Source organism: Ursus americanus, chromosome 25 (genome assembly GCF_024610735.1).
Source record: "Ursus americanus isolate L20-20 chromosome 25, mUrsAme1.1.p, whole genome shotgun sequence".
NCBI classification, from domain to species: Eukaryota; Metazoa; Chordata; class Mammalia; order Carnivora; family Ursidae; genus Ursus; species Ursus americanus.
Window position 1 is genome coordinate 16,037,522 of NC_142151.1, and position 27,885 is coordinate 16,065,406.

General features: G+C 37.1%; 1 protein-coding gene across 5 annotated transcripts in view; it reads right to left on the reverse strand.

The window, feature by feature from the left end:
- The window catches only part of EPS8 (EGFR pathway substrate 8, signaling adaptor), a 175,387-nt gene that overhangs the window by 19,733 nt on the left and 127,769 nt on the right, over positions 1-27,885 (reverse strand). For 4 of the 5 annotated variants that reach the window (XM_045781425.2, XM_045781422.2, XM_087855658.1 and 1 more), the window contains 11 exons: positions 26,081-26,163; positions 25,085-25,221; positions 21,609-21,682; positions 20,184-20,310; positions 17,902-17,990; positions 17,458-17,532; positions 12,249-12,397; positions 9,421-9,604; positions 4,337-4,467; positions 1,224-1,332; positions 545-688 (listed from right to left, as the gene is read on the reverse strand). In XM_045781425.2, the coding sequence (XP_045637381.1) occupies positions 545-688; positions 1,224-1,332; positions 4,337-4,467; positions 9,421-9,604; positions 12,249-12,397; positions 17,458-17,532; positions 17,902-17,990; positions 20,184-20,310; positions 21,609-21,682; positions 25,085-25,221; positions 26,081-26,163 (1,302 nt within the window). The remainder of the gene's footprint in view (positions 1-544; positions 689-1,223; positions 1,333-4,336; positions 4,468-9,420; positions 9,605-12,248; positions 12,398-17,457; positions 17,533-17,901; positions 17,991-20,183; positions 20,311-21,608; positions 21,683-25,084; positions 25,222-26,080; positions 26,164-27,885) is intronic. The other variant, XM_087855659.1, reaches the window with a different exon arrangement.

The window sequence follows — 27,885 nt, forward strand, 5'->3', positions numbered from 1 at the left end:
ACCTACCCTATATCATAAGTGTATTTTAATCATAAAATCAAGATAGGAAGACGCATGTGTTAGTGTCAGGTGAGAAGAGTGCAAGTTCAAGGTTAGTCAGTGGTGGAACATTTAAGAGAATGAGGGCAAAGGATGGTAGAGATGGGCTGCTGGATACTCCAGCCACTGTCACAGTCCCACCCTCTATCAGGAGGGAGCTCCTGGATAGGAAGGCTCTGGGCAAGAGTGAAGAGGCATAAATACTACTCTCCACATGTCAGAAGCATTGTAGGGTGGGGGGAAAATAGCATTCAGAGAAACAGTCACTTACTGGCAAATATTTTGAGCAATTTTCTGAAGAAATAAATCAGAAAAAAATATATATATAATTCTTCCCTATATCTCTCACCACTGCCCCTCAAGTACCCTACAAAAAAACTATACAAATTATACAGCAAATTAAGTCCCAAAATGATTAATACACAACAGGTATTAAAATCCCACTGAAAAGTGATGAATTTGAAAGTTTATAAAAGTTAAATTTTTGCTAAAAAATCATAAGTACCTGTATGGTATGTGTGTAAGGTGGATCAGCACGCCCTAATCCTGACTCTGGAGGTCTCACAATATCCAAAATGTTATTTGGCACAAATCCAGAGTCTCCACTCGCATTTCGAACCTTCCACCATTGCTTCCTATCATCCAGGATCTGTCATCATGCAAAAAGATAAAGGCATCATTCCATACCAAAACCAATCTATGGAAGAAATTCAAGAAACTCTTTTCACTTCTAATAAACGGACTTACTATCAACATATTGTGGGTTGAATGATTTCCAGGAGTTACACTAATAATCACTAGTATAGGACAGGTATGGAACCACCGCGATCATTTCCTGAGGTCCTCATTACCTACCAAGAATGTTTAACTATTTGCATTATCTGAAGTACTTATAGATGACTAAGATGACTTGCTTGGAAAGGAGGACAAAGTAAGACAAGAAATCCAACCTCTGTCCTCCACCCCCTCCCCCAGAAAAAGCCAACAAACAAAAAATAAAGCAGCTCCCCTCCTAAATAGATCCAGGCACCTATAATATACTTTCATCCTTGATAAAATAAAATAACACTGAAGAATAATTTCTTGACCTCAGCATTTCTTTGAGGAAGGTTCAGATATACATCAAAAGAGGAATACAATAAATCCATTTTATTAAGAGTATAAAAAAGGTAAAATCCTATTACCTCTAAAATATCATCCTTTAGAACTGAGAGCTCACTGTTGTTCCTTGCCACGAAGTCGTACTTGGATTTGGCATATTTCTTGGGCTGTGCTTTGAGTGGATCATAATTTCTATAAAAAGAAAGAGAAATTATCATTCAGCTAGCTCTTCCTAAAGGCTGAAAACAGAAGTAAAACATTAAGGCAAGCTAATTCCTACCAGAAAATATTCTGACAAATTATTTCAAGAGTAGTTTAGCTTATCACATTTCATAGAATATGAGAACTAAAAAAAACTTCGGTGTCTTACTACTAAAATGAGCGAACTATGGCAAGGGCAAAAATAAATAATGCAAAATCACAAGGTTAGTGGGTACTAAGCCGAAACTAGAATGCAAATCTATGAACTCCTTGTCCATGAAATATACTGGGGTATTGCTTTGTTAATTAGCATTTCTACCATGGAGGAACTAGGACAAAGATCACTGTTAGCATTTTTTATAAAATTAAAGGAGACTGAAGATAATCTCCATGGTGGTAATTTAAATTATATGTTGATTTCACTAACTCAAGCAATGTCTTCAATTCATATTTAAAAATTATGACTAAGTGTCAATTTTTAGGAAAGCTTTGTTTAGTTCGTAAAATGCAAGGAAAGGTACAGATTAAGCAAGACTAATAGCACTTCCTAATTAATTAATTAATTCCCTATAAACTTATTTTAATGGTAAGAATAGATCCAAGAGTCCTATGTTTTTTTAAAAAGAAAACTTTCTTAAAGAACCAAATACTTCCTTTAATCATTAAATGACCATTAATATCAATAATGTCCTGATAATATTTTATTCATTTCAATAATAACTTTAACTGTTTTTTATTAACTTTACTCCCTCTTCTCCTTTGTTTACCTTTCGACATTTCCTTACTCATTTTTACAAGAGAAAAAGCAGAAAGGAACTAAAGATGTTTGTTCATTGTCCCTGTCAAGTGGCCCACCAGGGTCCTCTGGAATACTGAGTCCCAGCAGGGCCAGCATGACGATTGTGAACACAATGTATCATGTCATCACAGGCAATCTGCAACCTCTTAGCAACTCCAGAAGAGTTAAGGGACAATGAAAAAGATGACCCGTAAGCTATGCTATCAACTGGCCATTTTTGATATATTAAAAAATTAGAAAAAGTGAGAAAAGTAACATTATAGCCAAATAATTACTGTATAATAATAATAAAAAAATAATAATTTTAAAAATGTTCCATGGACTTCCCACTCCTATTCCCTAGGTTACATGTTTACATTCTACTTAGATTTCATTTGGGGGGGCATAAAAAAATTCAACCACTTCAAAAGTCAGAAAAGCAGTAATTTCAGTCCTATCTTTCTTCCCTCAAGTTCTCCCCTCCCATCATCTAGAAAACAATCACTATTAATAGAGAGCTGAGTATACTATAACAAAAGGTAGAATAACTCTCTGCCACTGTGTCTCTGAACCAGCGAGTCAAAAAGAAAAGTACGCTCTATTTCTTGAAGTCTTTGTTATCTCGAGTGTCTCAGAGGTGACTGCCTAGCATGCACTTTGTAAAGTGCTTTAGAATGTACGAATCTCCATAGTTTAGTTTCTTGTTCTCTACAGATTAAATTTAGCTATGATATTCACCATAGTAATCAATCTGAAAATCATACTTTGTAATTTTTCATATATATGAAAGTTTCTTAAGAGATCTGTAATGTATCAAAACATATGGTTTTGGAGTAATAAATATGCACTTGATAGAGAGCAGACCTGGAGGCGGCAATGATCCGAGACATCTCTAAAACACAAACTGCTTTTGGAGAGCAGTAACCTATAATCCGTCAAAGGTGAGGGCTCTAAATTCAACAGGTGGTTTACCTAACAGCGTGGTAAGGTTCACTGAAGAGTGACTACTTCGCATGGCATTTACTGAGTTCCAGGAATGTAACAGAGTTTAGGGTAATAAAAGTTATTATAAAAGCAAATTCCAAAAAAGGGAAAAGAAAATATTAGGATGAGTAAGAAGTTAGTCAAGAAGAATTTCAATGAAATAATTTTTAAACTTCAAAAATAATTTTCACGTATTAGCTACTAAAAATTGAATCTATAATTAAAACTTATTTCATATGTTGGCATTTTCAAAATGTATTATTCATTGCTGACTTTATACTCAATATAATATGTTACTGGTGTCCTTAGAGTAATATCTGTAAAATTTCCACACCAATTACTTAAGTACTACCTCTGTTATCATTCCTAAAAAATCAAACATTTTAAATTCCATCTTCTTTAGATTCTATTAAGAAAAAAAATATAGTGAGAAGAAGGAAAAGGAATACAACACTCATGAGTTGGCGAGGCTTTGTCTCTACCCCACTTCATCTGAATGACCATTCTCCCATATTTTTTTCACTTCCTTTTCTTTCTCTTTTGTAGACGGGTTGGCCACAATGTCAGCCTCATTCGCAGAGGCTGGAAAACGAGACTGAAGAAGTGAACCTACTCTTTTTTGCCTTTACTTCTCTCCCATCTCAATTCTCCAGCCTTGCCCATACTGAATTTTTTTCAAGAGTGAAACTATGGGAAAATAAATGAAATATAAAACTGGAAAGTGAAAATACAATATAATATGATGAAATGGCAAGAATGGCAAATAAGGCACTGATTCCTTCTAAATATCTAGTTTATACTTTGAAATAGTTCTATCTAAAGAAAGGTTTGTTTTTGTTGGGGGGAGAGAAAGATGGAAATTGTTTCCTTTAAAAGTTACAGAGCTAGAAAGATCCTTAGAGACCATCTGGTATTAACTAATGGAGAGTTTCAAAACAATTCTTTCTTCTTAATTCACAGTTTTTGTCAGAGCATCTTTTTAAAAAGGGAAAGTCATCCAAAGGCATTTGCACTAAATTAGAGTTATAGGCTGGAGGTTTTCCAGTAAGAATTATAAACTAGAGGCTTTGTTTATCAAAGCCAATTCTATAAAGGAACAACTGAAACTCCATCAAACAATTAACAGACGGGAAGTTTAAAGAAGTAGTGACAATGCAGACGCCGGGACCTTTATGTGCACTAAATCAGAGACCGTTATCCGCAGCTCTCCAAATGGTGCCCGTGAAATGTTACCTATCTATGTGGCGATTAGGAGTTGGCTTAAAAGCCACAGCCGCTTCCCCTTGGTCCAGATGGGGCCCTCTTGCGTACATGTTATGGAATGCATACCCATCCGCTGGAGGATACTCTGCTACACTGGACTGCTGAAAGACAGAGGAAGAGAGATTAAAGAGTCGCTAAGACTACTGGAATGACCACTAACATCGGTCAACAAAACCCTCCAACTGGGGCGTGATCAGTTTCTCATTTTCAAGTGCTTGACCATTATTAACAAGTTATGAAATGGGGGTGACACATTTTTGTCAAAGACCTATTTATAATAGGAAAAGTCATTAGTACAAAAGCTAAATTGTAACTCTGAAAATAACTGGGTATACAAGCAATAAATTCTTTCCTCAGGCATTTCAGTAATAGGTGATTTTGGTATTAGGTACACTTTTAACAGCTTACGTAAAATAAAATTGGTTTAAAAACAACAAAAAAACTTTCCCCCCTTGCTCTCTCTGTTTAAGAGACCCTTACCACTCTAGCAAAGTAAATAATATCACATGAAAATCATCTAAACTCTGTGCATTAAAATTATACTACACTCTCATTTTTTAAAGGTGCACAAACCCTATTTGTATTTTTTTTAAAAATGGCAGCCACTATTATCAGATTTACTTTTGAGAGAAATACAGAAAGACAGAAGGAAATACAGAAAGAAACACATTGATCTTAACAGTCAATACAGGATAAGACAATGCTGAAGTAACTCCTTTTTGTAGTTAACCCAGTTCCAACAGGAGTCCACTGGGTGCTACTAGGAGAGGGAACAGAGGTCTATGGGCCCCGGCGAGCACCATGGTTTCAAAGCTATGGGGAAAAAAACAACGAAACAAAGAAAAAAAAATTCATGTAAAGATTTTCTGCTGTTTCCTTCTGTGAAATGAAGTATGGAGGAGGAACAACAGGCCATGAAGTACTGGAAATCCTTGGCTATGAACTCATTGGGGCAAAATATATGAAACTGGAAATGTTTTAGAAAAGTCTGAGATATATGTTTACTGTAGTTCATCCTAAAGACTGAGTTGGCAGGAGTAGGAATGTGTTTAAACACAGATGGTGTAGGTGAGGCTTCTCCGATGTACTCGGGGTGGACGTCAAAATACCCACACTATATTACTCCTTTAGAATATGCTTAACGCACAAACAGAAAGAAGCAATTTTCTCCATTTAAATACCTGTGCTTAAATCATCAGCAAAATGAAAAAACAACCACAGAATGGGAGAAAATATGCGCAAGTCATGTATCTGATAAGGACTAAAAGTCCAAAATATATAAAGAACTCATATAGCTCAGGAGAAAAACAAAAAAACAAAAAAAACCACAACCAAATAAACAAAAAGCTCAATCCAGTTAAAAAATGGGCAGAGCAACTGAACAGCCATCTTCCAGAGAAGACATACAAATGGCCAAAGAGTTCATGAAAAGGTGCTCAACATCACTAATCATCAAGGAAATGTAAATCAAAATCACAATGAGATGTTACCTCACACCTGCTGGGATGGCTATCATCAAAAAGACAAGAGGTGACAAGTGTTGGTGAGGATGTGGGGGAAAAAAGGGAACCCTAGTGCACTGTTGGTAGGACTGTAAATTGGTGCAGCTGCTATGGAAAACAGTATGGAGGGGAGTGCCTGGGGGACTCAGTCGGTTAAGCACCCAACTCTTGATTTCAGCTCAGGTCATGATCTCCCCATTGTGAGATTGAGCCCATGTCCAGCTCTACGCTCAGCAGGGAGTCTGCTTGGGATTCTTTCTCTCCTTGCTTCTGCCCCCAATACCTGGCTCATCTGAGCTCTTTCTCTCAAAACAAATACATAAAATCTTGAAAAAAAAAAAACAAAAACAGTATGGAGTTTCTTCAAAAAATTAGAAATAGAGCTACCATACTATTCAGCAGTCCCACTACTGGGTATAATACTAAAGGAAATGAAATTAGGATCTTGAAGAGGTGTCTTCATCTCTATATTTACCGTGGCATTGTTCACAATATGGAAGCAACCTAAGTGGCCATCAGCAGATGAATGGGTAAAGATATGGTATAAATACACAATGGGATATTATTCAGCTATGAGAAAGAAGAAAATCTTGTTATTTGCAACAACATAGATGGACTTTGAAAGCATTCTGCTAAGTGAAATAAGCCAAAAAGGAAAAGAAAAAGACTGCATGGTATCACTTACAAGTGAAAAAAAAAAAAAAAGTTGAACTCATAGAAACAGAGAGTAGAAAAGCAGTTGTCAAGGGCTGGGGGAAATCGGGAGAAGTTGGTAAAAGGGTACAAACTTTCAGCTATTAATGAATAAGGTCTGAGGATCTAATATAAAACATGGTGAGTACAGCTGATAGCACCGATAATATTGTGTAATTACAATTTGCTAATAGAACTTCAATGTTCTACCAAAAGAAAAAAGATAAATATGTGAGGTGACAGATGTGTCAATAAGCTAATTAACTAGATGGGTGGGGAGGGATCCTGTCACAATACATATCAAATCACCAGATGAACACCTTAAATATCTTATGATTTTGTCAATTACACCTCAATAAAGCTGAAATTAAAAATGACAAATAACAGGGCTCCTGGGTGGCTCAGTCAGTTAAGCATCTGCCTTCAGCTCAGGTATGATCGCAGGGTCCTGGGATCGAGCCCTGCAACAGGCTTTCTGCTCAGCGGGGAGTCTGCTGCTCTCTCTCCTCCTGCTCCTACCCCCACTCGTGCTTTCTCTCCCTCTCTCAAATAAATAAATAAATAAATAAATAAATAAAACCTTTTAAAAAATGACAATTAAGTAGCTTAATTAATTAGTTTATCATTTCCCTAGCGGAGAGGAGAGGCACTAGATGATTAGGTAATGTTTTATTAAAGGCTGTTACAAAGCGGGGGGGGAGTGCAAGAACCTGTTAGAATCACCCTCACCTTTGGCTAACTCTGAACAGAAAAGAGTGAGGTCAGGCAGCATGAGATCACTGGGTCCTGGGAGTGACTGGAAATATTGCAAGGGAGGAGAGAAATGATGACGAATGACTAACTGTGATGACTACACAAGCTTGTTTAGGGCTGCCGCTGGTTCAGAGGAAGTAAAGGAGTATTGCCACCCATATTTGACACCCCACGTCACCTGTGCCTTTCGATTCTACACAAAACCACCAGATCCTGAATCATCCAAGTCTTGCCCTGAGTGTATTTATTTTAGTAGCAATAAAGTATAATAAAGTTCCTCTTCTGGGGATGATTGCATTTTTTATGCATTTTAAATCACCATTTGTTGGCCTTTTTTCCGACAAATTCTTAAGGCATAAAAATCCCCTAAAACAGCTAGCAGGCGCTTTTCATTTCATTTTTTAAAACCTTTGAACCAGTACTTAAACCATAAAATGGAAAATAGTTTACAACAGGAAAGAGATAACTCATTACAAGTAAGGATTCTCAATAATTCTTCCTTTAAAATTACTTCTTCAGTGAGTATAGGCAACTTTTACACTGGAAGCCCAGAACACACTATTTTCTCTTTAAATACACAAGTTTTTGAAAAAGAACACACGAAAGTGAATTTCTGAGGCAATACATTATTAGGTGGATGTATTTTCTTATTTAAGATACAAAGACTGTAAGCTAGAAATTTCCGTGATTTGAAAATAGTCGGCTGTAACGACAGCAACAAGTATGTCATAATTTCATGTTCGATTACATCTTTTTTCCTCTAGAAAAGTTGTCCTCTATGAGGAAAGGAAATCCACAGCGCTGAGGTCTGACTTATAAAATCCACAGTGCTGTAGTCTGGAGAGGGACTGCCAACCAATGCAAACACCGTGGGGCCATGTTCTTAATCACTTAGAAGGAAACAGCAGTTAGAGACTCTACCCTTCCATGCACCAGAGGAAAAAACAACTACATTAGAAAAAACATGTATCTTCAAACCAGTACCTCTGCTTTATTTCTAAAGTTTCAAAATTTAACCAGTCTTCTATAATATTATGGTTACTGTCCAAGGGACTGATTTTTAAAAATTTTAATTTATGTGTTTCTCCTTAAAAGTGAGGATCTACTCTGGTTTGTTAATCATTCCTTCATATCATATTTGCCATATTATGAATACCCACAGCAGTCTGAAAAAATTAATCTACAGTTAAATAAAGGAAGTGAACTGGACTTCAAGGAGGATCTAGTCATCATTTACTATTTCTTCTCCAAACCAGACCTCATTCACCGAATTCCTTGGGTTCTGGTCCTCCTATTTGGTTTGGTTCAGCGTTAAGCAATGTTTGATTTTCTTTTCTGACAGAACAAGAGTCACAGGAAAATCATTTTTAAGAAATGTGCAGAGATAACTTACCCAACTTCAATCCCTCAAGGGGCTCTACAAACAGGTTCTACTCTAACGCTTACTAAATACTTAAAAAGCACAATAAATTTTGTGATCTTCTCAGGGTGTAAATTTTGTGATCTTCTTAGTGTTACACATCATCACTGGAGCCTGGGGACTGAGCCCAGGAGAACTCTGGCCTTCTAGCCAGGCTGAGAGGCTTTCGGGGTTTAGAACTAGGTGGAAGGAAGGAGGGAAGGAGGGCAAGCAGGAAGGAAGGAGGAAGGAGGGAAGAAATGGAACATATGGGAAAGAGCTGCTTGGGATAGGCTTCAGGGACCTAGGTTCACGGAGCTAGCTGTCTTAAGGGTCTGAAACGATGGAGAGAAAAAGAGAAAGCACAAGCCAAGCAACAATAGGGCATTTCTCTGACAAGGAGAGAAAGCAGGCGTCCAAAAACTGAGATGGGATCACCAGGGCTCAGGGAGCACTAGCAGGTGGGTAGGGGTGAGGGCTGGCAGGACTATAAGGAGTGATACGGGCTGGTGTTAGGTTCACAGGGAAACAGAGCAACTGGCACAGCAATGACAAAGCTGTGAGAGGTAACTAAGGGCAGCAGGACATACAGTCATTGTTCTAGAACAATCTTCAGATCAATAAAATGAGAACAAACAATCAGAATTACAAGAGGACGCACAGGTTACTGCACTTTCTACAAAAGGTGATGCTAAAAGGCTTTGTACCTCTGTGGATAATCTTTTTGTCTCCTGTTTGCGCTGATGTTCTGCGACATTTGCCACAGACTCGGCCAGCTGATACAGATCTTGTTCCATCGGTGCTCCCATGACGTTCAGCATGGGGGGCTCCCAGCCATTGCGGAACCGTGGGACATAGGGTGGGATAAACTGTTCTTTTGGCCACTCTGCTCTGTAAAGGGACATTAAGGCACAATACTAAGAAATATATCCATGTTCAAAATTAGTTTCGATAAAGTTAGCCGCAAAAAACAAAAACAGATAACAACAAAAACAAAGCATACCTAATCTGCCCTCTGTCCTCTTGAAAAGGGAACGTGAACCTGCTTATAATAGTCTGGAATGCCAACAAAATGAAAGGAAGATTGAATTCTGCTTCATAATATGTTTGCAGTACATTGCCTCAATTCTCCATTAATTCGATTTTGTAACATGGATACAGGTTTTGAAAATTTGGAAAGGGAGCATGAGGCTAGAAGTGTTAAAAGTATTTAGAACATGAAATTCTCTTGTATCTAAAGTAGTTTCAGATTCTTATCTTTCCCTTCCCTCCCCTCCCATCGGTATGAACCCTCCCGGTATCAGATATATCTTTCAAAAGATAAGAAGAGAGAATGTTCTTAACATTTATGACTTTTTAAGTTATAAAGTCCCCTAAATGAAACATTACCAATTTTATAAATTAAATTTATCAGCGAGCCTTTAATCAGTAAAATCAAGTTAGGACTAATCTGGAATGGTAATCATTACCCATTCATTATTTAATGACTCTGAGTGAGGCTTATTTCTACAAGCTCTAATCACTCACGAAGCACAAAAATAACTGGGACAGAAATTGTGGCTTCATTTCTGCTATACTGTGTTGTTTTATCTTTCACAAGTGAAAGATTAATTCTTCAGGTTATATTTCTACTACAATGAAATGAGCCATTTTATTCAGATTATTACGTACCTTCATGATCTTTTTATCTTTATGAATTTTTAAATCAGTATATTCATTTCCTAATACTCTTAACAATTAGGATCTAAAAAATCACCTTTTCTCTTGTCAAGAGCTAACAATATACTTCCTTTTCGTGTAGTTTTTCCAATGGTCATTTTCTAATTTTGAGGTAGGACCCAAAATCAAGAAATTAGAAAGTCTGAGCTATTTTTGTACTAGGAGATCTGATTAGTTTAGTAAGTTTCATGGGGAAATATTAAAAGATCCTACCTAAGCTTACCATAAGATTATAAACTATGAAAATTTAATAGATTTAAAAAATCTATTTAACCAAGTACGATATATAAATAGCATGATACAGTAGGTTGTATTAGTACATAAATAAATTTAAATATTGTTTTCAATATAAAAGCAACAACTGCAGTGCTTTTAAATAATTTTTTGCTTGGTAAACCATTCAATATGTAAACCATATTCCAACACAAGCTGTTGCCTAAGTCCAAAATATAAGTTTTATATTTTATATATAAACACAGTTTATATCTGTTTCAACAGAAGAAAAGGAGGAGAAAAAAAATTATGAACTGATCCATTACTTTTAGGCTAGTCCACTCAAAAGCATTAGGAAGAAAAGCTTCTAAGTGACCACACTGAAGACTCACTCTAAGTAGTGAGAGAAAGAAAATGATTTGGGTAAGATAGGAAGGCCAAAATTATTTATTCACATGTCATAAAGAAAGAAAGATTTTTTTTGCCTTGCTCAGGAATCTTTAACACTGCAGTGTTAAATGAGGCAATATAAATGATTTGTCTTCCACAATCACTTTACTGACAAAATACGATTTTTAAAATGATCCCCTCTTCCTTTCCATTCCCACTACTACCTTTCGAGACCCAGGGAATGTTGCTTACTTACTAAGGAATCCCTGACTATAGCATCACCATCCCAAGGGGCCTCCTTGCCTCTAGTTACTTTGGTTCTTGTCCTTGCTAGGCTCAACTAGCAGACTGATCCTTCTAAGATACAGATGTAATCATGTCACACTCCTATTCACACGGCTGTTGGTTCTCCATAGCCTACAGAATCTTCTCCACCTCTTTAGCATGGCAGTGGGAGCCTTCATAGCTCATCTGCTTATTTCCATGTGCCTCATTTGACACCATCCCTCCTCACCCCCTTCCCCACAAGCACCTGCTACCCAAAGTCGATATACCAGCTAAACCCATATTCATTCTCCATTCTCTTGACTTCCTGCTTCATGCCCTCACTCGTGCTTCTCTCTCTGTTAGGAAGGCCCCTTCCCAACTATGTACTTGCAGAAATCCTATTCATCGTGCTAAAAGGCAGCATATAATTATGAACACCAACTCTAGAGCCAGATTGCCTAGGTACAAATTGCAGATCTGCCACTTAAGAGTTGTATGGTTTTGAGCAAAGTACTTAACCACTCTATGCCTCGGTTTTGTTATCTGTAAAATAGGGATAACAACAGTACTTATGTAAAGTTTATGGAAGAGTGCCTGGCAAATACTATCTGTATAGTGCATACATATTTATTACATAATATACTAGTATTTTTATCTATTGATTTTAATGTCAGCTCTTCTTTGAAAGCTAACTACCCCCCTCTTCAAATCCTCTTCCTGATGGCTCCCCCTTGCCAAACAACGGTAGTTTGAGTCACTCCTGGTACTTAATATGCCTTATACTTTATATCTTTTCCACTAGACTAGCTTTTTAAGGGTTTAGCTTTTTCAACTGTAGTGACTAGTCTTTCATACGCAGAAAGCGAAATAAATGTCTCGTTAGATTCATGTAATAACAAAGAACAATACTTGAAGTATTACAGGTTTTAAACTCATGTATGTTTACCTGGCTTTCATCCAAGTTTCCCCCAGTGACATCCACAGCTGTCTTTCATCATTGTTGACAGTATAATTTAAGAAATCAATTGCATCCTTAGTCAATAGGGGGCTGAGTACTGAACTGGCTAGCTCAGGACCTCCTGTTGCCTGTACGACCTAAAATGACAATAATTCATTTTTTAGCAAGAAGATGATGATTAGTTGTATATTTTCAAAATATGTAAAATCCATGCCAAAAACAAGCACTGTTTTTATATACTCAAATTTTGACGTGGTGCAGTATACCATTGAATGAAAAACGGCTTATTAAGTCAACCTGCCCAGCCCAATGGTGACTAATAATCTAGAATGAAAAGTTAGTAGTTTAACAACTTTCACAGGATCTGTCTGTTGGCTGCATATGACTGTATTTTCCCTGGAAAATACTAATGGTTATCCAGAGAATTCTCGGTCAGGTGGTTTAACTATCTCTGCTTTTTGCTTTAAAAAAAAAAAAAGTACGTGTATCTTTCCTGGCAAATCTATTATCCCAAATTTGAAAAATATGGTTCTATAAATGAATACTACAGAGAGAAATAAGGCTCAACTTAACAGTCTATGGTTGTGCCTATAAAGACATACAAAAACAAAAGGATCCAGAGAGAAAAGTGAGAGAAGAATGAGAACTCTGAATCCATGGTGTTTTTCCCCAGAATTTAATTCTAGGAAATTGTCCTGATTTAAAGCGGATAATTTAATGATTAGCAGAAACAAATAAACAGGTGCAATTCTCTGATAAACAAAATGATGTTAAGTGTATGTCCAGAAACTGCTCCAAATGGACTTCTCAGAGGCTATTTCCTGGCTAAAGAATGGTAGTTATCTCCTAGAGCAGAAACCAGAGCCCTTTCATAAAAGTCTCACCTTCCCAGAGATATGGCACAAGGAAAAAGGGATTTTTTTGAATGGCTCCAGACCAAGGGTCGGTTTCTCAGTTTCTCCCCAGTCATCCGTGCTCTGAGCATGCTATGCTGTTGTATGCCTCGTGCATCTGCACATACTGCTTCCCAGCTCCCCAGAAGGCCCTTCCTTTATCAGGCGGAACTCTACTCCGGTACCACCTCTTCCAAGAAGCCCTCCTTAATCCCAAAGCAAAGCTCTGAGGCACCTCAGTGTCCCCAAAATAATTTATGCATATTAGGAACATGTTACATTTTAACTTACGGCTTATTTTTCAGTTTTCCCTCCCGTGAGGTTTTGGACCAAGTCAATTACAGAAGACATAGTGTTAGTGGGATGACTGAGAATCAGTGAAAGAAAAGATGAGAAATAAGGAGAGAGGCTGACTCTTACTTGAGAACAAAATTTACCGACTGCCTGGTACAGTAATTTTCTTACTTCCAAGCCCTATAAGCACTTCTGGTGAATATGTAGGGATGATTAAGAGGGAAAAGTAAAGGAGTAAAATCTAGAAGTAGAAGTAGAAGAACTTTAAAATCTTTGGCATAACAGAGGGAAGAGAGAATGAAAGAGAAGAAATGTAAATAAAAACCTATAAGACATAGTTCCCTCTCGAGAATAGATGTTAAGCACGAACGCATGTATGCTTGCTGTGGGTGTGCTCGTGTGTGGAGATGCTGAGGGCATAGGGAGGGTCTTGAAAGGTTTAGAGCACTAAATTTTGTGTGGCTGGTCGTAGGCCCTAAATAAATGTTCCTCCCCACATCTCCTGTCCAAGTAATATGTCTGGGGCTCCGCAGGCAGAACATTAAAAGGAGCAACAGACATATTCTGATTGGAGAGACCATGAATAAGGAGTCGTTTTTGATGGGAAAAAAAAAAAAAGACAAAATAAATCCTATTTTCAGATACATAGCTTGATCACAAAGGCTAATTTCTACATGTTAGGGAAACCCGTCCCATTATCTTATAGTTCTCCTTTATGTAATGACTACATACCTACTTATGATGTGTGAAAGGGTAGGCCAAGAATGAGGAGGTGGCAAAAACTGCTTAAGAGTCAACACTTCCTAATATTCAAACTAAGACAGTATCAAATGTGTTAAAGAATAAGGAAGATAAATTTTGTTAATGAGCTACTATGGGCTTCTTTGCATATGAATGGCCTTGATGTAATTTTTAAAAGAGCTTATAAAGCAAGAATTATTCAACAATAACTAGACAAGTAGAAATCTGATGTTCTATATATAGCAACAACATATGGAAGCATTCATAAATTATTGATGTAGCCTTGGACTTTCATCTTCTAATCTCTTATTGCCCAGTTCTGACATTTATGCTGATAACATTACTTTCCTGTGTTTGTAAAGCAATACTCATTTCATATTGTACTTCAGGTCTTGACTAGTTGCTCTTGGAGAAAGAAGGAAAAGATTTATCATCCCTTTTTGTTACGTGGACTTTCTTTTTCTCATTTTTTCTGATAATCAAGTAAAACCTATGGGAATGCATTTGAATTTGCTCCATTTTTGATAAATATTAGAGTACTCAAACCATAGTGTTCATATGCCCTAAACCAAAATTAATGAAATTTATCTGCTTCGTATAGTTCTTACTCTTTAAAAAAACAATCACAGAAATAATACACAGGATAATCACACATTACTAACAATTATCATCACTGCTATTGTCATTCTACAAAGTAATCATTTGCTCTTCTGACAGGGAGAGCCATTCACAACTACTCCACCCATGCCTGCCTTAGCCCAGAAAGTAGGAAACTCTGTCCTCCTGGAAGTAGAGTTCTACCTTCTTTCCACTCCTCGCTCACTTGTCCTCCCACAAACACCGGAATGACCTGTCTAATTGGTGGAATCGTAGAAAAGAGTGATTTGTAGCCTACTCTCTTTTCACATCTGTCTGCATGTGAGGGCAACAATTATGCCACCTGCTGTCTGTCACACGCTTTTCCCAAACCCGTGCACTTTATTGTCGTGTACTCTTAAATATTCCAGCAAATTCTCCCAGCTGCCCTGTAGGACAAGATGGTTGTACATAATGTCAGCCTAGAAAAGTGGCTATTATACCATTTGCAGATATTAAGAAATATATAATGGGAAGGGAAGTATATTACCATACAATATAAGGAAAGAACATAGCTGCATATTGAAAATCTAGAAAATGAAGGTGTGTTTCTTGGATCCTGGCCTATGGTATAACCTTTGCTGGATAAACTCTTAGGAACATCCTTCACAAAGGGAATTGTTCCCAACACACCCTTTTGTTAGCTTCAAAAATTATACCCTATGTAAAAATACGCATGTATGAGAAGGGAGTTTTCTGGGGAAATAATTGCACTATGTGCATTATCATTCTACCTGGCAACAGAGAGAGCATGCTAAAGACTACTAATTGTTCCCTAGTGTCCACTCTTTTCTTCCTCCTTCTAGAAAGAGAAGCCCCTACATTTTAGAGGAACCTACAGCCACACAGAGGGAGACTATATTCCTCTGGTGTTCAGTACGACTATATGAAAATATTCATATGCCAACTAGACAAAGGCAGAAATTATCTGTTTAAGTTCAGAGTCACCTCCTTAAAAATAAATCATCTTTCTTTGCCCTTGCACAGCTGTAACAAGGGCATGGAGGTAAATCAGCGTCCGTCATAGAGATGTCTGACACAGCTGCTCAATTCTTCTCTTGGACACATTTTCTTCGTTTGGCTTCCAGAATACCATAATATTCTTATGTTTCTTCTCCTGACTTAACTGCTTCTTCTCAATCTTCTTTGTTGATTCTTTCTATTCTCCTAACACTGAAATTGCCCAGGGCTCAACCAGTCCTTGTTCCTCTTCTTTATTATAATCACTACCTTGGTGATAATTTCATGGCTTTAAATGCCTTCTATATGCAGACGATCCTCAAATATATATCTCTAGCCTTGATTTCGCCACTGAACTCCAAATTCATGTATTCAACTACCAAATCAAATTATTCCATCTAGATGTAACAGAATTTTGACATGTCTAAAACTGAATTCCTTATGTTCCTCCAAAAAAATCTGTTTTACCCACTGTTTTCCCCATCTCTATTAATTAGTCCATCCCTCCACTCTTAGGCCAAAACCTTTGGAGACAGCCTTGGCTCTTGCAAAGCACACCTAATCAACCAGCAAATGTGGCTTCTATGGTTTATAACCAAAATCCGACTTCTTACGATTTCTAATGCCACCCAGTCCAAACACCATAATCTCCGATCTGGATTATTTTAATAACCACCCTAGCCCCTAGCCCCCTCCCCCAGATTGTTAAGTATTCTAGACAGAGCCATCCTTTTGTGCCAAAAACATTCCAAAAGCGTAAAAGATTTCATGATCACTCATAAAGACCAACAAAATATGACCTCCTGTTGCTTTGCTGACTTCATCTCCTAATTAAGATCTCCCTCATTCTGTTCAAGTCACAATACTTATTTATTCCAAGAACATAATTTGCAGTTACCATCCCAGAGCACTCACAATAGCTGTTCTCTGTCTGGAATTCTCTTCTTTCAGAAATCCACATGACTCATTCCTCCCTTCATTTGCTCAAATGACACCCTCTCACCTTAACCAACCCTATTCAAAAAGGGTAATACTCCACCCCTCACACGTGTGCACACTGACATGAGCACACACCTGGAATATTCCCTGTTCTCTGTCCCTGCTGTATTTTTTTTTTCAAATAACACTTATTTTTTGCAAAATGTATTATTTATGCATATATTTAGGATACTGATTGCCCCTCCATGCTACAATATAATTTTCAAGAGGGTAAAAATTTATGTCTGTTTTATTACTGATAAGCTACTAATAATGCTAAGCACATAACAGGCTCTCAATTAATATTTCTGAATAAATAAATACATAAGTGAGCAAAGCCCTCCATCCAGTACCAGTTACCCCCTCATGCCTAGCCTATTTTGGGAGAAAGAGAAAAACTTTCACATTATTATAGCCATTTTTATTATATCCTAGTATATACTGAAACACTAGCATCTGATAAATATTTCTTTTCGTCTTCCTACCTCTGTCACAGATATCGGTTTCTAGCTACAAAATAAGGTGTTTGAACAGGATGATTTCTAACGTTCTTTCAAATTCTCAAATTGCACATTCTCGATGGTCACACAGATGCCAAGAGAAATAGTATCCATGCAAGGTAATGAAGGAAAACTGTCAAGATACTCCAGACAGACATACTAAGAGTGCTTACTTTCTTAAATTGACGGTCTTACCATATTTAATGGAGTAAATAAAAAATGAACCAAATCTGCAGCACTCGGATTCTGGATGTGAGACTTCAGTTTGGCCTGCAGCATTAAGAAAGCAGATGAACAGATGACTATGATGTAATCAAGCAAAAAACAGATGCTCATAAAGGTCCAACACAGCCTCAGAGAAAGAGTTCTTTACTACTAGTTTCACTTCGAATATATTAGTCAGCCTGGGTAAGTCAGATTAAGGGAATTAAGTTTAAAAAAAGAAGTTGTTCTTTTTTGATCATTCGCTTGGATACACAGGTTTTATATCTGTTGTCCTAATTAAAAGAAAATCGAAACATACATACCAAAAAATCTACAAGAACCATTTTATCTCTTCATTTAATCAGGAACATGCTGGCCAGAATTTGATTTCCTTCATTTATTTCTTTTAATTATATACAAATAAATTTCACTTACCAGAAGGTTAAATCCATGTTTAAACTTCTGTAAACAGTCAACAAATTCATCAGGAGGGGGAGGTTTTGCCCGCAGAGTTAAAACGCCCTCTAAAAGAAAAACACGGGAAGGAGGACAGGTGAAAGCAAAGTTGTGAGAAAATCCGTTAAATGAAAAAATAAAAAGCCACATTCGTGTCTATAAAATTTGATCATACCAGATACCATGCTTCCTGGCTACTCTACCACACCTCATAGACTCACTGTAACAAACTAAGATGATCCGACATTTGAAATGGATCCTTCTACCCTTAGGCACTACTAATTCCTCATCAGTTCCATCGATGTACGCTGTAGCCCTTTTGTGTCCCAATTATCATGCTTATCATTGCAAAGACTATAAAAATGTGTGAGTTACAAGCCCTGCTCTGAAGAGCCTTAAAATCTTTAGAAGACAGGAATCGGTAAGTAACAAAGATACACCAAGTAAGTGCTATAGGAAGAAACTGCAGCTGGTTGGGAGATGAGAAAATGGACACCAGGAAGATGTTTCAGGAGGAAAGTAGCTTTTTTAAAAAAAATTTTTCCTTAATTTTTTTTATTTTTTTAATTTTTTTTTAAATTTTAATGTTTTTTTATTATATTATGTTAGTCACCATACAGTACATCCCTGGTTTCTGATGTAAAGTTCGATGATTCATTAGTTGCGTATAACACCCAGTGCACCATGCAATACGTGCCCTCCTTACTACCCATCACCAGCCTATCCCATTCCCCCACCCCCTCCCCTCTGAAGCATGAGGAAGGTAGCTTTTAAGATGGGACCTGAAAGGTCTGTTACACGGCAATTTGGTAAGAAAATGTCATAGTTGGATATAACAGCATAAGTAAAAAAACATGGAAAAAGGAAATTGCATGTACATGAAACAACAAACCGAAGCAGAGAAACCTGAGAATGGAAAACTAGACCAAGGTTGGATGTGGGTGACCTTGACTGCCAGGGGGAGGAGCAGACTTAAATCAACAGAACATGGAATTAACATGCTATTCAGAAGAATGAAGTGACTGCGTGAGAGCCTGAAGACAACTGTCCTCCCAGAGTAAAAGACTGGAGGCTCGAAGACTACTTAGAAAGTGGGGTAAAAAACGAGGACAGCCTGAAGCAGACGCTAGCTATGAAAATGAAAAGGGAAACAACTGGATATAAAAAACATTGAAAAAAATAAAAATTGCTGTTGGCTGCCAGCTAGAGAATGAAGTCATACAAGAATCCGTGGTCTTGAATCTGGATGACCAAGAGGACAGTACACCCTTCATAGAAAATACAGCAGGAAAGAGTGGTCTGAGACGTAAGGAAGCAGTAATACTTAATTTCAGAATATAGGGAGGTGGGCTATCTCCAAATGTACACATCTGGAAGACAAGTCTACAGGGCGCATGCTTAGGATGTAGGCATGAGCTAGAGAAGGACTGGGAGGTTTTATGACGTGAAAGGAATATTTACTCACTATTCTTTCATGTACTTCATTTTGTTCCACAGTTTTAAGTTTATACATTTTGAGGCCATTTTAAATAACTAACTACAGCATACCCCAAAAACTGCATGTATGTGACCCGAATATATTGTTTGGGAGTTCTGTGATTAAAAAAAGTCAGGGGCGCCTGGGTGGCACAGCGGTTAAGCGCCTGCCTTCGGCTCAGGGCGTGATCCCGGCGTTATGGGATCGAGCCCCGCACCGGCCTCCTCCGCTATGAGCCTGCTTCTTCCTCTCCCACTCCCCCTGCTTGTGTTCCCTCTCTCGCTGGCTGTCTCTGTCAAATAAATAAATAAAAATCTTTAAAAAAAAAAAAAATAAATAAAAAATAAAAAAAGTCAAATCCATTGATATTTGTAACTATTTTAATGAGAAAAATCAATCCTTTTAACAAAATAATGAGGTTCTACATAATATAATGAAATAAATCAAAATATGGGAAGATCAGAGCTCTGACTTCTTTACCAGACATTAATTTTACAGTCACTAATTAAAACTACAAAGAGATGCTCACTAGCTGAACCTCAGAGTCTCTGATTTAGGTTAAGCATCCTAGAGTCTTCTCTTACTGCAGCCAACTTGGGACCAAAATGGACCATTCCCTGGGCTCTTCTTAGCCCCTCCTAACTCCCAGGTGCTATCCCAAAACTAGAAAAGGGACGTTGGCCCACTGTCAATGGAGTTTTGCTGAGCAGTTCACAGGGGCAGAAACTCTGCCTAGTGCCGGGGTTCTGATTGGTCTTTAGAAGTTTGAGAAAATCCAACTTACCTCCTGGTCCTTTCTTTTTACCTTTCTTACTTTTCTTCCTTTTAGAAAGCTCAGCAAATGCTTCAGCTGCTTTTTGGAGTTTTGTGATAAAAAATTCAATGTCATCCAAAATGTGGTTTAATATTTGCTGGAATTAGAAATGACGGAATAGAACATAAGACAAAATAAAACCATTTTTGCCTCGACTATGTGCTATTAGTCAGTAAAGGAAAATCAGAAAGTTAAAAAAAAAAGAAAGAAAGAAAGACCTCCCACATGCAAATTTCGAGTTTATCACTAATTCTAAGAAAAAGAATTAAACTAAATATACCTATACCTGAGGCTAAAGTCTGACATTTACATTTTTCTTTAGCTTAATCTTGTTCTATTCTCATACCATAAAGAAAGCATTCCCAGTATCTATTCAGATTATTAATTATTTTCAACTACTCTAATTTTCTCCTTGTGTTCTCCCACAAAAAGTTAGGGGAAAAAATTCTAAGAAACACCTTGTTAAAAGATCAATGAGCATTTTTGTTTTTCTAATAAACATGCCAATGAAGTACCAACAATATTATTTCATGGAATTAAAGGTATATAGAATGTTGTGATAACCTAATAAACACACACATAATCTAGACTAATAATCATTAATGAGAGTCTCCACATGGTAAAATAGAACTAATGACGAATTATGCTCTCAGGGATTACTGGGTCAGCTTGATTACCTCATTATTATAGTCTTAGCTGACTTCCTCTACTACGTGTGAAACCTGACATTCTTCTAATTTAAAAGACTAGAAATCGGGGTTAAATAAACTTTTAAGTATAATAAATAATGGTATAACATAAAAATTAAATTCCAAACTTCAAATTCCTACATTTGCTTCTAAATAAGGTAGGAAAGTGTATAACATAAACGGTAATTATATTGAGGTCCTATTTTATTGTTACATCACAAGGCACTGTCATTCTGTAAGTAAATTACTATGGACTAATAAAAATAAATACAGCCTTATGCTTTATCAAGAGTTAAAATTTACATATCTACTTTTTTAAAATTCCACTTAACTTTTATGTTTCAGGCATTATAAAATTTTTTAAATAACAGCCATGAAAAGATACTTAGAAGACATTTTAATCATGAATTATAAACTATGAAAAAATTAAAATCCCCCAAATTTGAAAATTCAGTTCAAATTCCTTTGTAAACTAGTTAATATGCTAGTTCTTCTATCAGAGCCCCATCCTACTAACTAAATATTGGCATAAAGGCAAAAAACAGTTAAGAAAAAAAATAATTCAAAGGGCATAACCACCAATGGAAAAAGAAAAATACAGTTTCCACAAAACATCTTTATTTAAATCAACTTCATTTTCCCAGCTGATATTTCTTTTCCTCTTTAAAAAAAAAGGCAATGACCTAAAGAAGAATGTCGGACCTACCACGTCTCTGTCAATTCGGGCTGCCGCCATCTCAGGCGGTTCTTCCTGCTCCTGATACTGCCTTGGTTTCTCAACTAAAGAAAGAAGAATCACAAGTCTTTCAACCTGTTACCGAAGCAAGATCAATCTAGGTAATGAAACGTGAAAAGTGGCTAGAAAAGAGTGCCGTTTGCAAAAGGGAACACCTACACTGGACACAAAATCAAAACTGCTCATCCTCTATGAATGACACACATCTTTGCCACCAGGAACTAAGAAGCATTTGGTCAGGGCTGCCTTGCTTGCCTTCACCCTTTAATGATGTTGATTTACCCTGGAACTCCCCGTTCTCCCTCTTCCCAATGACAACTGTCTGCAGAACCCACCTTGAGTTCTCACCCTATAATTCCTACACAAGAAAGAAATACAAACTCACATTGAAACACCCGCTCCTCCAAATGTGGTCAACGAATTTCTAAGGCAGCCCTCCAATTTTACACATTCTGCCACTGTGATCACAATAAGGCTTTGGGGGTTCTGACAGTAAAGTGCTTTTTAAAATTCTAGTTGTCATGAAGCTTTAAACCCACAATGTTGGGCTCACTGATTCATACTTTATAAATATAAATACCTACAGGATTTGCAAATTGAGTAATACATACCTTAACAGCATTCGAGATGTTAAGCTAGCTCAGCTAACGTTAACTAAAGCATGATGTTAATCATAAGGTCTCTATAATGAACGCCCTTCGGGTTAACACTACCACTAAACACAGATACTTCTACAAATATTTCGCAGTAGATTAAATAAAAGAAAAACTATACAGGGGAAACAGGAAAAATGTATCATCAGTAATGGAAAAAAACTCATAAGACATCATCATGACTCATGATGTTTAACATAGAAAACTACAAAAAGTCCTGAGAACTCTGCACTGCTTTACCTCTTCTGTACCTTTCCCCATAAATGGAATATTGTCCCCCCCAAAAGAAGAAATTATGGAGTCTTATGAAACTTAATTAGTGGCTCTTAAGTACTTTAAGGTAATTAGAATTTATATTTATGAAATCTTGCCAGTTAAATGTTGTCTTACATGGAGTTAGCGGCTTTCTTCAGTATAGTATACTACAGAAAGCAGCATACTGAACTTGAAATATAGCGAGTAAGAACTCCAGATAAGCCCCAAAATATCACCTGGAGGGTAAGGGAGATGCAGTATCTTGCAGACTTTTTCATGGCCTCTGGCACCACTAGGAAGGAACCCCACTGTCACTAATCTACAGAGAGCACTTTTGGAAGTCAGGGGTAAGGCTATGTCAAGGATTCAAAGGAGATGTTTAATCTGAGTTACCCAGGGCCTTCAGAGGGACTAAAAAGATACTCCTTTGGGGGAGATTTCCAACCAAAAACTGGCCTGGATCCAGATGGAACCTCACATGTTAAGTGTTACATTCTATTTGTCCTAGGAGAAAATTAGAAGTTCTGAAAACCCTTTCTTATTCTCATTTAAATAGATAGGACTGCACAGCCTATTTTAGACAAAATCTAATGAGAGCCCAGAAACATCTCAGAAACAAAATTTTCTCTTTGTTGTAAATTATATTAGGTTTTACAGATGTTTTCACAAATTTATTCATAATATTTATAAACTTAAGATGTCTTTTTTTCTTTTTTAAGATTTTATTTATTTATTTGACAGAGAGAGAGACAGCCAGCGAGAGAGGGAACACAGCAGGGGGAGTGGGAGAGGAAGAAGCAGGCTCATAGCGGAGGAGCCTGATGTGGGGCTCGATCCCGTAATGCCGGGATCACACCCTGAGCCGAAGGCAGACGCTTAACCGCTGTGCCACCCAGGCGCCCCAAACTTAAGATGTCTTATCCTTCTTCAACTTCAAAGAACATTTTGATCTCTCTCAAAAACATTATCTCTTGGGGCACCTGGGTAGCGCAGTCGTTAAGCGTCTGCCTTCGGCTCAGGGCGTGGTCCCGGCGTACCGGGATTGAGTCCCACATCGGGCTCCTCCGCTGGGAGCCTGCTTCTTCCTCTCCCACTCCCCCTGCTTGTGTTCCCTCTCTCGCGGGCTGTCTCTCTGTCACATAAATAAATAAAATCTTCAAAAAAAAAAAAAAAACACATTATCTCTTCTACCAATATAGTAGCAACGACAAAAGTACTATGAGAACACAAAAAGTAGAAAGCACTATAAACTCCTGTGAGTTTTTTTAAACACAAAACTTTGCAGAAAAAATGGATCAATAGAAATTTGTATGATTTTGCAAAACAAACTGTTATAAAGTTAAAGTAAATAATTCTGTTACTTCATTCTTGATAAATGGATGTTTCTTTTGTCTGTTTGGTAGCTGGGCTTACGTGTAAATTTCTGAAAACAGAATACAAAAAAACCCTAAATAAAATGGAAAGGAATTCAGAAATAAAATGAACTCAATTTGGCAAAAATGAGATGAACCACACATTATGTGTTTTACACTGCAGTAGGCACTGTTGTAGACATTATTTGCTTTCAGATTCACAGCAACCCATGAATTATTATCCCCACGTTACAAGGGAGGTTGAAACACAAAGAGATACTGTCCGAGGTCACACAGCTGATCCTGGTCTTACTCCAGAGTCCATCTTTTGACTCACCAGACTCAAAGTCCAGTGTCACTCATTTATGCCAATCAAGTTCTATTGTTTAGCTACATTGTTAGGTATCTGCAAGAATAAATACATTATTAGATAAAGGATAAATGATTTAAGAAGTCCATTGAACAATGAGGCAAAAGAGGGAGGTTCTAGTCTTGATCAAATTCAAATTCGCTGGATCATAATTTATTGACTCTTAATGAAGAGATTAGACCAAACATATTTTAAGGCATTTTCAGTCATAAAAATTTTCAGATTTGGTTAAAAAAAAAAGCATTCTGACATATAGAAAGTTACACTAAGTTCTATGCTAGGATTATTTGTCTTTAAAAAAGAACATCAAGGTAAAATGATAATGCACACAAAGGGCCCCTTTGACAAGGTTAGTGAGATGGAGATGGTTTTACTCTTGTCCTAATACTGCCCTGGCAGCCTTTTCATGTAAGCACAACAATTTTCCCAAACAGGAGAGTGATAAGATAATAATAATGGAAAGAATTTTGAAGGGTAGTCTTTGCAAAAAAATCTGATAGTCTCTTTTTTGGTATATATCGTATTACTATCTTTTTTTTAGCTGACTCAAACTTCCCATCTTTGATCACACTAAAAAAAAAAAAAAGAAGACCATAATCCTAACACTGTATTTATCTAAATGACTGGTCTGAACTCTCATATACAATAGTCTTATGGTGTCCAAGGTTTAAATTTCCTTTATCTAAGATTTTTTTTTTTATTAAAAAAAGCTAACCTCAAGCTTCAGCTCAGAAATCAGCATCAGAATTTGAAAGCAAGAATTATGTCACAACCCAAAGTCAATTTCAACAAGTAGCAATCCCTAGAGACACTCACAGTCCCCTTGGTCGGCGGCCCATGCAGACCAGGCTGCCACCCGACTTCTAACATCCACCTGGGTAACAGTCCCAGGGGGCACTGGGGCAGGAGCTCTTGGTGGAGGCGGTATACCAGGGTCTGCTTTGGAAATCATCCTAAAAAAGATGAAAAAAATAGAATTTTTACCATCTCCACGTCTATCAATTCTCTGTTGGTGGTACTAGTTCCTCAACCTTAAGAACGATGTCAAGGGGGAGGACAACAAGAATTTCCTAACCATTTCATATGTATATTTACAAATATATATGAAATACAAAAACACAGAAAAATGTTAATTCAACTGAACACTAGGTTTAACATTAGGGTTTTTTCTGGGTCTCCAGTGACTTGGAGAGGCTATGAACAAACTATATTCCTCATATCTATTTGTACTCCCCCAGGCTATCTTCCCTTAAAATGCCACTCATCTGTCCTGACTCTGAGAACACACGTGGGAGAAGCCTTCTCAGAGAAAGACCAGAAACTCGGAGAGAAAAGGTGCACACGTATACCGACAAACTCGAAGAGTGAATGAGTTGAAATCACAGGTTGTAATCTGTAAAACAGACCTTCACTGAAGATAATTTTCCTAAATCTTTACAGCAGAAACAACGACAACAACAACAAACCCAAAAAACAAAAAACAAAAGAAAAATGCAGACGAAAAAACTTAAGAACAAAACGATTCTACCCCTTAGTTTCTTTCTTTTTTTTTATTTTAATTTTTTTTATTATATTATGTTAGTCACCATACAGTACATCCCTGGTTTCTGATGTAAAGTTCGATGATTCATTAGTTGTGTATAACACCCAGTGCACCATGCAATACGTGCCCTCCTTACTACCCATCACCAGCCTATCCCATTCCCCCACCCCCATCCCCTCTGAAGCCCTCAGTTTGTTTCTCATAGTTCATAGTCTCTCATGCTTCATTCCCCCTTCTGATTATCCCTTAGTTTCTTTTAATGTTTTTACCTGAGGGCTTCGGGCCGCCTCTTCTGTTTCCCTCCTTTACTGTCACTGATGGCACTCTCAATGTCTTCACTGATGAGGTTTGCCTGCAGTGAAAGGCAAGTTACCTGGGAGGTCACAGATGATTCTTGTCTTGATGTGCAGGCTCAAACAGCAACAACATAAAGGGACTATGCTCCCCGTCTGAATCAATAAGTGTCTTGATGCAACAGAGAAGTGTTTTCTTTTTTAAAAGTGTGCTTTCAAAACATGACTCTTGCAGTTTTTTGATGGTGAATTTTATCATGACAAATTTTAAAAACTGAAGAAATTCTTAAAGATTATTTAATCCAGATTCCCTTAGTTTAGACAAAAGCTATCCTTGCATACGGGCAAAGAGGAAAGGGATTTGCGTATAAGTCTATGGTGGAAAATGTAACTGGGAGAAATACTCTGCCTGAAAAGAAAGGAAGGAATTAGAAGTGAATGCCTACAGAGCAGAGCACCTTCCCCTTTCTCAACGTCAGGCTCTGGCGGGCACCCATTAATCTGGAACAAATCACTCAGTCCCAGCAGATACTCCCAGTTTGGGACAAATATACTACAACCCTGAGATGAACCCCAGCACTAGGTTGTACCCTTACTGATAACCAATTCATTCTGTCATTTCAGGTAAAAGCAAACTTTCTCCAAACAATGACCTTCTCTAACACTTTTCCAACAAGAGTATTTGATTTGGTTTTCTTGGGAACCAATGTGAAGTTAGCAGCTTCGTAAGAAATTTATGTTTGGCATGAATTTTATTTATGGCCAGTGATTATTACTGCACATTAAATTCTGGCTGGGATGTACTCATCTTCTATTTTTTGTTCCTGCTTGTTCTTTGTCATTATGTATGTTTTTCTCAAATAGGTATGCTGTATATTCTTTTACCATAAGCACAGATGACCATAAAATTTGAGAGCTGGAAGGAAACTTAAAGATTATCCTACCTGTCCTCTTTGTTTTATAATTAATGAAACTGAAGAATACTCATATAATGGCTTGGCCGAGGTCCCATTCCTAATTAAATGTGAGGGCTAATGCACCCTAGTTCTGTAAGACTAAGTTTCAGGAAGACATTATAAACATGTCAAAGACTCTCTGTTATGTGGGATATTAAATAAAACTAAAGATGCTTAGGAACCCTGAACTTCCTATGGGGGGGCTATCATATTTCTAAGAAAAATTTTACTACAGAGGTGGGCAGGAGCGTTGTGTAAAATCCCATAATAAAGAAACTTTAAAACTCAAAAGTGATGTTGCAACATGACCCATATAAAAGAAACCACATCATATTTCATTGTGTTTATATTTTCAATGTGTCAAGGGAAAAAAGAAAAGGTCTCATGTGGAATATAGCACTAATGAGTAAAAACACAGAGCTGCATAGTGGTATTTGAGCTTTCAGACAAAACAGTAATTCAGTAAATCTGTTTCAGACCCATCAATACCAGAATCCCCTATCAGATAAACAATCCCTTCATTCTCAACACTGAAATCCAGAAACTTTACTCAGCACAGTAACTCTTAGTTAAAGGGTAAGTTTTAGAGCACTGAGGCAAACACCAGATTTAAAATGTCTTTTAGTTTAGTCCTCTGTTTTAAAAATATTTTAATTAAATTTCAGTATATTTTCAGAAAAAAATACTCACTTTAATATTTAACAATTCTAACCTTGCAAAATTCTTGATACCCTTTATGACTTTCAAAAGGTACTACATAAAATTTTGATGAACATCACAAATGCAAACTATCTAAATGCCAGTTATTTCCAAGTAAGATTTTTA